At 47.4% G+C, this 12,540-nt stretch overlaps 1 protein-coding gene across 2 annotated transcripts in view; it reads right to left on the bottom strand.

Moving 5' to 3' along the window:
- Nucleotides 1–6,012, bottom strand: part of LOC108793759 (lymphocyte antigen 6 complex locus protein G6d-like) — a 16,802-nt gene extending 10,790 nt beyond the window's left edge. Inside the window, exon 1 of one of the 2 annotated variants that reach the window (XM_018564785.1) lies at nucleotides 5,899–6,012. In XM_018564785.1, coding sequence (XP_018420287.1) covers nucleotides 5,899–5,956 — 58 coding nt within the window. In that variant the 5' untranslated portion in view covers nucleotides 5,957–6,012. Of the gene's footprint in view, nucleotides 1–3,946; nucleotides 4,060–5,898 lie in introns of those variants that run through there. The other variant, XM_018564784.1, reaches the window with a different exon arrangement.
- Nucleotides 6,013–12,540: the final 6,528 nt, after the last annotated feature.

Below are 12,540 nucleotides of genomic sequence, written 5' to 3'. Positions count from 1 at the left end.
AGTCCTAGGGTGATCTAGAAGATCAGTGGTTCTCAACCGGTGTAACCTCAGGACCCACATTTGTCTATGATCATTAAGTCGCGACCCAAGTCACACTGCAATGGAACGCACGGCAGTGTGGGCTGCTGTGCTGGAGCTCCATCCATATGTGCATTGCTTGCACAGCTCCTATGCGCGCCCTGTAGGTGTCGGGAGCTAGAATGTGAAGTCACTCAGGTCCAGGCACCTCTACAGGACATGCGAGGGAGCTATAAGCATTGCACGAATGGATGGAGCTCCCTCGCGGCCATACCCCCAGCCCAGCCCAAGTCAACACTAGGAGCCGAGCAGCATATATTTTGAATGGCTTCTCAGTGTAAGAATGGACAGTGCTGTGCTAGGGGGAGGCTGGGGAGCCTCTCACCTAGAAAAGTGGAAGGCATGCGGGGACCCACTGAACATGGGGTCGCAAGCCACTTTTGGGTCACAAGCCACCAGTTGGGAACCAAGGCTCTAGAAGGTCTCTGACTGGTGGCTGGGAAAACCTGTACAACTGGATTCACAGTCCTCTGTTCCTGTGTGTTGCGTTAACCATTGTGTCAGGTGTTAATGGGCGTCGGCCGGGTTAATGCATTTCATTCATTTTACATGGGCTGCCAATGTACAAGAACTGACATGCTGCATATTTCCCAACGCAGCACACCACAATGTGCAGTAGTGCATTACTGTGTATTGTGGCACATGGCAATGTAGGTGTGCAGAAGCCAAGATGAATGGCAACGTACTACATAAAGGTTAATCCTTCTGCAGCCCAAGAAAAGGACTGGGAGCACTAAGAGGTAATACAAAGTGTGCAGAGAGCACATGACAAGTCTGAATTTCAGACAAGATCAATGGGATAGATAGCCGATACAGCATACCGATACCGATGCTGCGTGCCTCGATTATCAGGAAGCCGGGCGGCAGATCATGACCCATCGCCTGGCTTCCTGATAGAACACCGGCTTCATTGGCGAGGCTGCCCGGCTTCCTGACCAATCAGGAAGCCGGAAGGAGGATCATGAGGTGCCATCTGGCTTCCAGATTGGTCAGAAAGCCAGGCTGGCTAGCAACAGGTGTAGCTGGCTTTCCAGTGAATCAGGAGTCACGTCATGAGCCACCTCCCTGATTGGCTCGGAAGCCGGCTTCACTTTGTCCTAGGCAGCCTGGCTTCCTGACCAATCAGGAAGCTGGGTCATTACATGCCACCCAGCTTCCCGATTGGTTAGGAAGCCAGGCTACCTAGCCATTAAAGGAAGCCAAAAGGTAGGACATACCCCACCACCCTAGCTTCCTGATTGGAAAGGAAGCCGGCTACATGCTCGCTCGGCACTGCCGTCAGAAGGAGATCTCCCTCTGACCGGAAGTTCTGGTATGGGAGCATTTGGGCAAGTATGAGTACTCGGCCAAATACTCTGTATCGGCACCGATAGTAGTATCAGTGCATCCCTAATATAAATAGGTTTTAGTCCAGTAGACAAGGAGGGGGATTTATCAAAACTTGAGCAGTCAAAATCTGGAGCAGCCGTAAATGGCAACCAATCAGCTTCTCTCTTATACTCAAATCTCAACTGAACACACTGAAAAGAGAAGCTGATTGGTTGCCATGAGCAACTGCTCCAGATTCTGTCTGCTCCAGTTTTGATAAATTCCCCTCATAATTTTAGGGCCACAAATGTAATGAAGTGGCCATAATGGGATTGTGTCACCCCCTGCGCCCACTTAATTTAACAGTAGGTTCAGTCCCAGTAAGGTACAGCTTTTCTAGAACTTTCTGTGGGCTGTTTCCGGTTTCCCCATTTCGTCTGTTTCAGGTTACCCTTGCTAGCTGTCACTTCAACTCTGCCCGGAGATTGCTGTCACTAGGAAGATCTCAGGACTAACGGTGGTCGTGATTAGTTACCTTTGAGGCTGGGTTCACACCTAGGCGTTTTTCCGCGCTTTCATACTCGCCGAAAAACGCTCAAACAGGGAAATGCCATTATTTTCAATGTGCATGGTTCCCATTTGGGCGGTTTTCCGCGAGTACGAACGCGCGGAAAACCGCCCTATGCACAAAGAAGTACATGTACTTCTTTGGGGCGTTTTGGTCGGGCGGTTCCATTGGGATGCAGCCAAGTATCCCTTGGAAACGCGCGTTTTTCGCGTGTTTTTTTTACCGCGATTTGCGCATATTCAATCCGCCTAGGTGTGAACCCAGCCTAACTGGTTTAAAAAAAAGTTTATGTGTGTATATATTTTATGGTTGAAGTTTAAAGAGTGTTGTTGAATTTAAATAAATAATATATATTTTGCTTTTAACCCCAATAAAGGGCCGCGGCCAATATTTTCCACTAATACCGTTGTATAGTCTCCATTTATTTTGTTATATATTTCTAATGTATTCATAGGTTTTGTGGGTGCTGTGGGGTCTACAATCCCATGTACAAAAAACAAAACAGTTTTGCAGTATGCGATGATACCTTTCTAAAGGTGCCCATATACCTTGCGATTATCGTACTCTAATCGCAGGAAATCCCGCGATCGTACTCTAATCGCAAGGTGTATGGAAGGCGTGCGACCGTTTCTACTGTACGGTCGCACGTCTTTTGTCGAAGGAGCATGCTAGAAAACCCGCCGAGAATCGTACGTTAGTGGTGCGCTCGTTTGACAACTGCGGAACGGGCCGGTGTGCGCACGCGCACACTGCCCGTTCAGCATTGCGGTCATCGGAAGCCCACCCTGCTTTCGATGATCGCAAGTACGATCTGCCTGTCCAAGATGGGCGGATCGTACAAGCTTTTAATTAGCTTACAACCTTCGCAAGACAAAAGTCTTGCGATGGTTGTAAGGTGTGTGGGCACCTTTAGATTATATTCAAAAGACAATCTTCCTCGATGGTGTCTAAAGCAGTAGTAATCAACACAAGTTGTTTTTTGACCCCCCCCCCCAAAATAAAAAAGTTAATTGTTAGGACACACACCAAAGTTTAGCACAATTTATCTTAATCCTGTCCTCAAGGAACACTATAGTAGGGCAACACACACAGGCAGAGATTTCATCACCAGGGTGGCCCTAGAATGACATGGTTGTAAGACAAGATTCTTCTAGCTGGCATGTGGCCAAATTAATATCACTTAAAGAAAAGAAAAAATGATAAAAGCATAAGGAAGAGGAATCTAATTACAGAACGGGCTTAATTTAAAGCCAGCCCCACTTATCTACTAATGAAGAGACAGCTGCTCAGGAGCTATTAATAAAATAACCAATTTTTTTGTCTCTTGAGAACCTAAATGGAAAAAAAAAAAAGGCAAAAAAACTACAAAGTTCATGAAGGGTTAACTACCACAATGGAGCAAGACAACCATGGGCTGCGGGACTTTTATTGGGTAAAAGATAGTGAAATCATTATATTATACCCCCCCTCCCTCTGCTAGTGCACATGATTTTTGCTTTTAAATTAATAAAATATTTTAAACATGTTGATGATTAATATGTAAAAATATGTTTTTATATTTTCCCCCCTTTGCTGGTGTGCATGATTTTGGCTTCTACTACTGGACCCGATATTAACCCTTCTACTACTGGACCCGATATTAACCCTTCTACTACTGGACCCGATATTAACCCTTCTACTACGGGACCTAATATTAACCCTTCTACTACTGGACCCGATATTAACCCTTCTACTACTGGACCCGATATTAACCCTTCTACTACGGGACCTAATATTAATCCTTCCATCTACTTGGATTTCTCACAAGACGTTCATGGTTTCAAAGCAACACAATTACATTATCAATGAGGACTCATTCTGCATCTGCATCATCTCCAGCCTCTGCTTCCCCTGGATCTCAGCCCATAGCTGTCCTCCTCTGCACCATGCATGCCTCTGCAGTATACATCCATTCATTCCTCTGCATGCTCACACTGCCAATGTCACTCTTACCTCTATGGCAGCTCAGCAAGAGCAGGGCGGCTGTTATCATCACTGTGTACATCTTCATTTCTCTGTCTCTCCTCCCTGACCTCCTCACACTCTCTCTTTGTCTCCTTTATATAGAGAGACCCACCCAGATACAGTTGATGTAAGAAGGTGGGGGAGGGATGGGGAAGGGACTACACCAAGGAAAAGAAACTGAAAATTGTACCTTGGTTTCAAGTTCTCACCAAAACATATGACGGAGGTCACAGAGCGATGACAATTTTCATCTGTAGTTTACATCCATAATATACAGAAATATATGGTGATATGACAGTAGGCAGAAATCCAATCACACGTATTTAAATAGCACCAACAGTTTACGCAGCACTTTAAATAGTTGTACATTTACATCAGTCCCTACCCTCAAGGAGCTTACAATCTTTGGTCTCTATCTCACATACATAGAGGGCCAACTTAGAGAGGAGCCAATAAACCTACTAGCATGTCTTTGGAGTGTGGCAGGAAACCCTCGCAAGCACAGAGAGAACATGCTAACTCCTTGTTGATAGTAGTGACCTGGCAGGGATTCAAACCAGGGACCTCCAGGGCTGCAAGGCAGAAGCACTAACCACTACACCACTGTGCTGTTTTGTTTTTTTCATATTCTTATATCTACAGCTTTCGTCAAAACAATTCCTGCCATGAGGGTCATTGTTCAAGGATTTCTTCTAAAAGGGTGACAACTGTGTTCCGATTGTGCTCCCGGGTTGTCACACTCTTACAATGCACCACTGATAAGAGATTACCTTGCCCAACATACATTGCGCAAGTGTGGTCCACCATTGTCACTATCAGGAAAGCAATGATGTGCAACCAACACTGAGTGCATGTAGGCGCGACTGCAAGAGGATGGAGGAGATCAGCAGCGTTGTGACCGAAAACAAAGGGTGCACAAAGTGACAACTGTTTATTACAGGCAGTAGAAAATGAAATGTTATCCACTATAGCCGCCATTTACACTTGTGTAGTGTGTGAAAGTGCGCCAAATCCCGCAATGCTGAAAGTGCTCATGCACGTGTCGCGCTTGCAGTGCCATTCATTGTTAAAGTCATCTCTAATGCAACAAAAAGATGCCCACGGCATGGCTGGAATATACTGGAGCTCGAAGCTCCCAAAGGTGCATGAGCTTCTTTGCCGCATTAGTTACTGAAGCTGTCATTATTGAGCCACCCCATGCAGTGGCGTCACAAGGAGGGTGCAGCCCGCACCTGGGTGTCACCATTGCGGGGGTGACACCAAAATGACTCAGTAATTTTGTTGTCACCCTCTCTAAAAAGTCGGGCACTCAGTCACGGACCGAGAGCCCGACAGTGTCAGGAGAGAGGAGGGTACCCGGCGGCATACCTCATCCCGCCGGGTGAACGTCCCCTCCTCTCTCTGCCGGCGTCCATGGACCCGATATTAACCCTTCTACTACTGGACCCGATATTAACCCTTCTACTACTGGACCCGATATTAACCCTTCTACTACTGGACCCGATATTAACCCTTCTACTACTGGACCCGATATTAACCCTTCTACTACGGGACCTAATATTAACCCTTCTACTACTGGACCCGATATTAACCCTTCTACTACGGGACCTAATATTAACCCTTCTACTACTGGACCTAATATTAACCCTTCTACTACTGTACCCGATATTAACCCTTCTACTACTGGACCCGATATTAACCCTTCTACTACGGGACCTAATATTAATCCTTCCATCTACTTGGATTTCTCACAAGACGTTCATGGTTTCAAAGCAACACAATTACATTATCAATGAGGACTCATTCTGCATCTGCATCATCTCCAGCCTCTGCTTCCCCTGGATCTCAGCCCATAGCTGTCCTCCTCTGCACCATGCATGCCTCTGCAGTATACATCCATTCATTCCTCTGCATGCTCACACTGCCAATGTCACTCTTACCTCTATGGCAGCTCAGCAAGAGCAGGGCGGCTGTTATCATCACTGTGTACATCTTCATTTCTCTGTCTCTCCTCCCTGACCTCCTCACACTCTCTCTTTGTCTCCTTTATATAGAGAGACCCACCCAGATACAGTTGATGTAAGAAGGTGGGGGAGGGATGGGGAAGGGACTACACCAAGGAAAAGAAACTGAAAATTGTACCTTGGTTTCAAGTTCTCACCAAAACATATGACGGAGGTCACAGAGCGATGACAATTTTCATCTGTAGTTTACATCCATAATATACAGAAATATATGGTGATATGACAGTAGGCAGAAATCCAATCACACGTATTTAAATAGCACCAACAGTTTACGCAGCACTTTAAATAGTTGTACATTTACATCAGTCCCTACCCTCAAGGAGCTTACAATCTTTGGTCTCTATCTCACATACATAGAGGGCCAACTTAGAGAGGAGCCAATAAACCTACTAGCATGTCTTTGGAGTGTGGCAGGAAACCCTCGCAAGCACAGAGAGAACATGCTAACTCCTTGTTGATAGTAGTGACCTGGCAGGGATTCAAACCAGGGACCTCCAGGGCTGCAAGGCAGAAGCACTAACCACTACACCACTGTGCTGTTTTGTTTTTTTCATATTCTTATATCTACAGCTTTCGTCAAAACAATTCCTGCCATGAGGGTCATTGTTCAAGGATTTCTTCTAAAAGGGTGACAACTGTGTTCCGATTGTGCTCCCGGGTTGTCACACTCTTACAATGCACCACTGATAAGAGATTACCTTGCCCAACATACATTGCGCAAGTGTGGTCCACCATTGTCACTATCAGGAAAGCAATGATGTGCAACCAACACTGAGTGCATGTAGGCGCGACTGCAAGAGGATGGAGGAGATCAGCAGCGTTGTGACCGAAAACAAAGGGTGCACAAAGTGACAACTGTTTATTACAGGCAGTAGAAAATGAAATGTTATCCACTATAGCCGCCATTTACACTTGTGTAGTGTGTGAAAGTGCGCCAAATCCCGCAATGCTGAAAGTGCTCATGCACGTGTCGCGCTTGCAGTGCCATTCATTGTTAAAGTCATCTCTAATGCAACAAAAAGATGCCCACGGCATGGCTGGAATATACTGGAGCTCGAAGCTCCCAAAGGTGCATGAGCTTCTTTGCCGCATTAGTTACTGAAGCTGTCATTATTGAGCCACCCCATGCAGTGGCGTCACAAGGAGGGTGCAGCCCGCACCTGGGTGTCACCATTGCGGGGGTGACACCAAAATGACTCAGTAATTTTGTTGTCACCCTCTCTAAAAAGTCGGGCACTCAGTCACGGACCGAGAGCCCGACAGTGTCAGGAGAGAGGAGGGTACCCGGCGGCATACCTCATCCCGCCGGGTGAACGTCCCCTCCTCTCTCTGCCGGCGTCCATCACCAAGATGGCCACCGGCAGGCGTCAATAAGATGACCACGCATGCGCAATGACCTCACGGCGGGGTGTCACCAGGTCTCCGCTCCAGGTGACACCCAGCCTCGGGACACCCCTGACCCCATGCACGATGCACGTCAACCTTGACGCACCATAGCACACTACACAAGTGTGAATGGGTGCTTAGTAGACATGTGCACGGCAAAAAAAAAATGTTTTCTGACTAAACAAATGAAAACGAAAAACATTTTTATTCGTTTTGTCAAAGAAAACAAATGTTTATGCTGTTTTGGATTTGGAGGCAACGAGCCTCCGAAACTGCTTACACTGAAACTGCAAAACAAGCGACAGCCATATCGGCCGCCGGCGGGTTCTGCGCATGCCCGCCGCTATCTTTGAGTGCAACTTGGTATACACTGAGATGGCGGCGCCAGCATGTTCGGGCGCCAACATCTTGGTGTATACCAAAATATACTCAAAGATGGCTCCGTGCATGCGCAGAACGCACCGGCGGCCGATATGGCTTAGGGTGTGATGTCACCGCCATGTGATGTCAAGCACTCCGCCGCGAAGATGGCGGTGAGCATGAACAGAACACGTCGACGGCCAATATGGCCGTGCCCGTTCTAAAAACGAATTCACGTATGCCTGAATATAGTTTTTGTATATATATACGGGCATGTTATAAATTTGTTATTTCGGATTCGGACGAACCGCTGAATCAACAGAGTTTTGCTGATTTGCAGGTTCGTCCGAATCCGAATGCACATGTCTAGTGCTTAGGGTGGAGTTGCAGCTTAATGCACACTAATGCCCCGTAGAACCCCATACAAGCTTAGCACTCCATACCAGAACCCTGTCTAGGATAAAGTTGGGCATGGACTTTGTGGGGGACCCCAAAATTCATTTTTACTAAGCAACTTCTTTTTTGCAAATGGGTAGCCAGGAATACCATGTACCCCTATGTCTGTGAGGCTAGGTTCACACCTAGGCGATTCAGATGCCGAGCTGACTTCGTGCGGTTGTCACACGTTTTCGATCGTGCCACTGTTCATTGTAAACTGCGCGATTGTCGTGATTATTTTTCAATGCAAAGAGATGTCTATGGGACAAACCGCGTGACAACCGGCCGAAAATAGCTCCTGCACAGATTCGCATTGAAGTCAATAGAGGCTGCTCACACCTTTGCGGTTTGTCGCGAGACTGAAATCGCCTGTCGCGCTACAAATCGCAAAGGTGTGAGCAGGCTCCATTGACTTCAATGCAAATCTGTGTTTTGCGCAATATCGCGCGACTCCCGCGCAATGAATCGCCTTGTTGTGCACCGGCCCTTAAGGTTCTCATTCATCCGGGTCATGGTATATCTCTAAAAAATTAATCAAAGCAACTGGACTCGCTGTATTTTTCTTGAAGACATTTCACTGGTTAGTCTTCAAGAACAATACAATACAAGTCCAGTTGCCTTGATTAATTTTTTTACATATATACTGTATGTACCCCTTACTTCACATCAGTGGGCTGGATATCTGGGGGCCCCCTTAAACCCAGGCATGTTTAGATCATCACTGGTATGCAATGGCAGCATGACATGCACATTGTCTATCAATACATTTCTATGGTACTCTAGGGTGAGAGATCCATGCACTTACGTTCCCGGCTTGACCCCCTGTGACCTTTATATGAGCATGTCACTCTTGATAATGGATCATTTTTCATAGTCCACTTGCCTATTCTATTTTATGGCTGTCTAGGTCCTTCTGTGTCATGGTGTGTCCATAGTCACCGATCCAGAAAGTGATCTGCAAAATGAAATCTAAAATGCAATATATAAACAGTTGTCACCAAAACAAGAGGGTTTAGATACACAGGTTTTCTGACCACTACAGGTTTTTTGATCTTCAACCAAATCCATTTGGTTCTATCTGCTCTATCCCCCACAGACATGATATCAGTGGTGTCACAAGGGGGTTGCAGGGGGTGCGACCCGCACCCGGGTGACAATATTAGAGGGGTGACACCGAAATGACTGGCAGTCATTTTGGTGTCACCCCCTCCAAATATGTCTGGCACTTGGTCATGGACCGAGAGCCCGACACTGTCAGGAGAGAGACCCAGCGACATACCTCATCCCGCCGGGTGAACATCCCCACCTCTCTCTGCCGACGTCCGTCACCAAGGATGTCATGGCGGGGTGTCACCTGGTCCCCGCTCCTGGGTGACACCCCACCCGGGGACGCCCCTAATGATATTGTCTCCTGATTCTACCAATTTCACCCAGACAGGACAACTGGCATCCTTTATCTGTGAGCCCTCATAAGTGTTGGTGGTGGGGTCGGTGAGTGTGACGGAAGCTTCCGTTACTGTTATTTGGAGGGGACTGCAGGTTTGCCTCCTTCCCACTGACTATGGGTCTTGGCTATGGAGGGGGTTCTATTAATTAGGAGAGGAGTTTGCCATAGTGCTTTGGGTTTGGTGAGTGGTGTTGGTGGGCTTGGGTGGTGGGGTTGGTGAGTGTGACAGAAGCTTCCGTTACTGTTATTTGGAGGGGACTGCAGGCTTGCCTCCTTCCCACTGACTATGGGTCTTGGCTATGGAAGGGGCTCTATTAATTAGGAGAGGAGCTTGCCATGGTGATTTGGGCTTTTTGATTTGGGTAAGTGGGGTTGGTGGGTTTGGGTGGTGGGGTTGGTGGGACTGGGTGGTTGGGTTGGTGAGCGGAAGCCTCCGTTACTGTTATTTGGAGGGGAGTGCAGGCTTTCCATGGTGCTTTGGGCTGTGTGGGACCCTTTGTTTATGCTCCATAGATCAGGAGGACCCCAGATACCTATTTTCCATTTATGTGGGAGGTACATGGGGAAGCCCAGACTGTGTTTCCCTATACCTCAGTATCCTGCCCTGGACCAGACTGTGGACTTGTATTGGGAGACCCCTTCCGTGGTTCCTCAGTCACCCCTTATGTATAAGCCCCCTGTGCTCATCATAGGTCCATGGTGTGAATTAATCAATCAGCATATGAGGGGTTAACTCTGCCCCTGGTCCAATTTATGAGAATCTCTCTTTTCTGGAATGAGGGTGGATACAGGTTTCCTGGCATCAGCTATTGTTTGTATTCCCTGTTGTAATTAGGCTTAGGCGATAATCCCTCACTTTGTTTAATCAACTCCAGACTGTTAGATACCGGGAATTAATCTATTGTCCCTCTGGAGTGAAAAGACCTTGCCCTGTGTTTGATTGTTTATTTAATTTCCTCCTGTGCCATACCTGTCTAGGGGGAAGCAGGGGCGTAACTACAGATCATAGGGCCCCATAGCAAAATTTTAATAAGGGTCCAGACTCCATGGCAAACCCTTGACAAATCTAAATCAAGGACAGGTAGCAGGAGAGCTTTGTGCATATTCTCTTCCTGTACATCTGAAATCAACTCTTCTTGATCGGAAGTGCCATAAACCAGGGGTGCCCACAAGGTCGATCGCGATCTACCAGTCGATCGCGTAGCGATCACTGGTAGATTGCGATGTCCTCACCTCCTCCGGTGGGGCTTCTCTGGATCCCCGCTGCTCTCCCCATCTGTATGCAGCGGGGATCCAAGAAGAAGTGAAGGAACCTGCAGCCGGCGGCGGGGGAGGGCGGAGCCGCTGTCACAGACAGAACTAATGCCGAGCGGTGAGGAGAGAGAGAGACTATTTACTAAAATAAAAATAGTAAAAAATTGCGGCTCCTGGCTGCGGCGTAAAACATTGTGCGGCTCCTGGCTGAATGTGTCAGACGCTGCAGATGGAAAGGGGCGGGACACCTCTCCCCATGTGCAACGTCGTCCACACGAGCACCACAGGAGGACAGGACGCCGGGACCTCTAGGGGGCACTGGATTGTAAGCCGGCCGACTCCCTGCGTTCAGGTGCGGGAAGGGGTGTGGGGCTGTATTGAAGTCAATGGCATCGCCCACAGTGCGATCACCCGCACCGGAACGCAGGCACATTAGTGCCTGCATTCCGGTCCAGTGCGATCTGCAAAAATAGTGCTCGCAGAATTTTTGCGGATCGCACTAGACTGAAACACAGGCACTAATGCAGGCGATCGCACTGTGGGCGGGGGGCCTGCCTGCGGAGGCTGGCTGCGGTGCCATTTACTTCAATGCACCGCCACGCCCCCTCCCGCCCCTCAATGCAGGTGTTTTTTCGTTGGTAGATCTCATTGAGCTCATCATTAGAAAAGTAGATCTCCAGACGAAAAATTGTGGGCTGTAGCGCCTCGCGGCAATTTTTTTGTTAAGTATACACTATGCATGTATTTGGAGTTAATCACAACTTGCCAGTGTGACACAGGTCCCCAGATATATACTATATAAAGCAATATCCATATACTTTGCCGCACTCATTACCCGATATCCCAAAAGTAACGGGTGCTCGTAATGACTGCGGATGGCGCCGCTCACAACAGAACTCCAATACAGATGTCACCAGCACCACAATTCCATGTTAGTGCAAATTAGGGATGCACCGATACTAGAGGTGCACCGAAATGGAGATTTCAAAAACGAAACCGAAATAAAACAAAATGTCAGACCGAAACCGAAGATGTTTTTTATTTTACCTTTTTCACATTTTTTTAAAATATTTTTTTAATAAACTTTTATATTTTTTTATATTTATTTTTATTTATTCATTCATTTTTTTATTAAATATTTTTTCTTTTTTACGTTACTTTTAGGGTCTTTGGGGAAATATTGGGGGTCTAAACAGAAAGTCCTCAGAGAACACAGAGTCCTCAATCTCTTTTTCTGTATCCCCTGTTATGAATGAACAGGAATCCTCTATACTGAGTGTTCCTGTTCATTCATAACATGAGGCCAGAGTATGTTTACTATAACTACAACTATGAATGAACAGGAGGTGATGTATCAGCAGGTGATGTAGATCACTTCCGATTCATTCATAATTGGAGATATAGTAATCATACTCTGTCCTCAATTATCTACAAACACTCAGCGATCACTGACTGCTTGTACCCGTTCTCCTCTGTCACAGGAGGCTGAGCGAGCGGTGCAGGGAGGAGAGCTCAGCGTCCTGTGACAGCGCGGGCTGTCTCCGCCCACACACCGCTCTGCCGATCTGTGACAGGAGGCTGAGCGGTGTGGGAGGAGAGAAACCGGAAGCTCACAGCGCTCTCCTCCCACAGCGCTCGGCCGGCTGTCACACTTTCTCTCCCCCCCCCCCCCC

The sequence above is a fragment of the Nanorana parkeri genome, unplaced genomic scaffold (genome assembly GCF_000935625.1).
Source record: "Nanorana parkeri isolate BGI_ZX_2015 unplaced genomic scaffold, ASM93562v1 scaffold780, whole genome shotgun sequence".
Lineage (NCBI taxonomy): Eukaryota > Metazoa > Chordata > Amphibia > Anura > Dicroglossidae > Nanorana > Nanorana parkeri.
The sequence above is the reverse complement of the archived record's forward strand: the minus strand, read 5'-3'. Positions and strand labels throughout refer to the sequence as shown.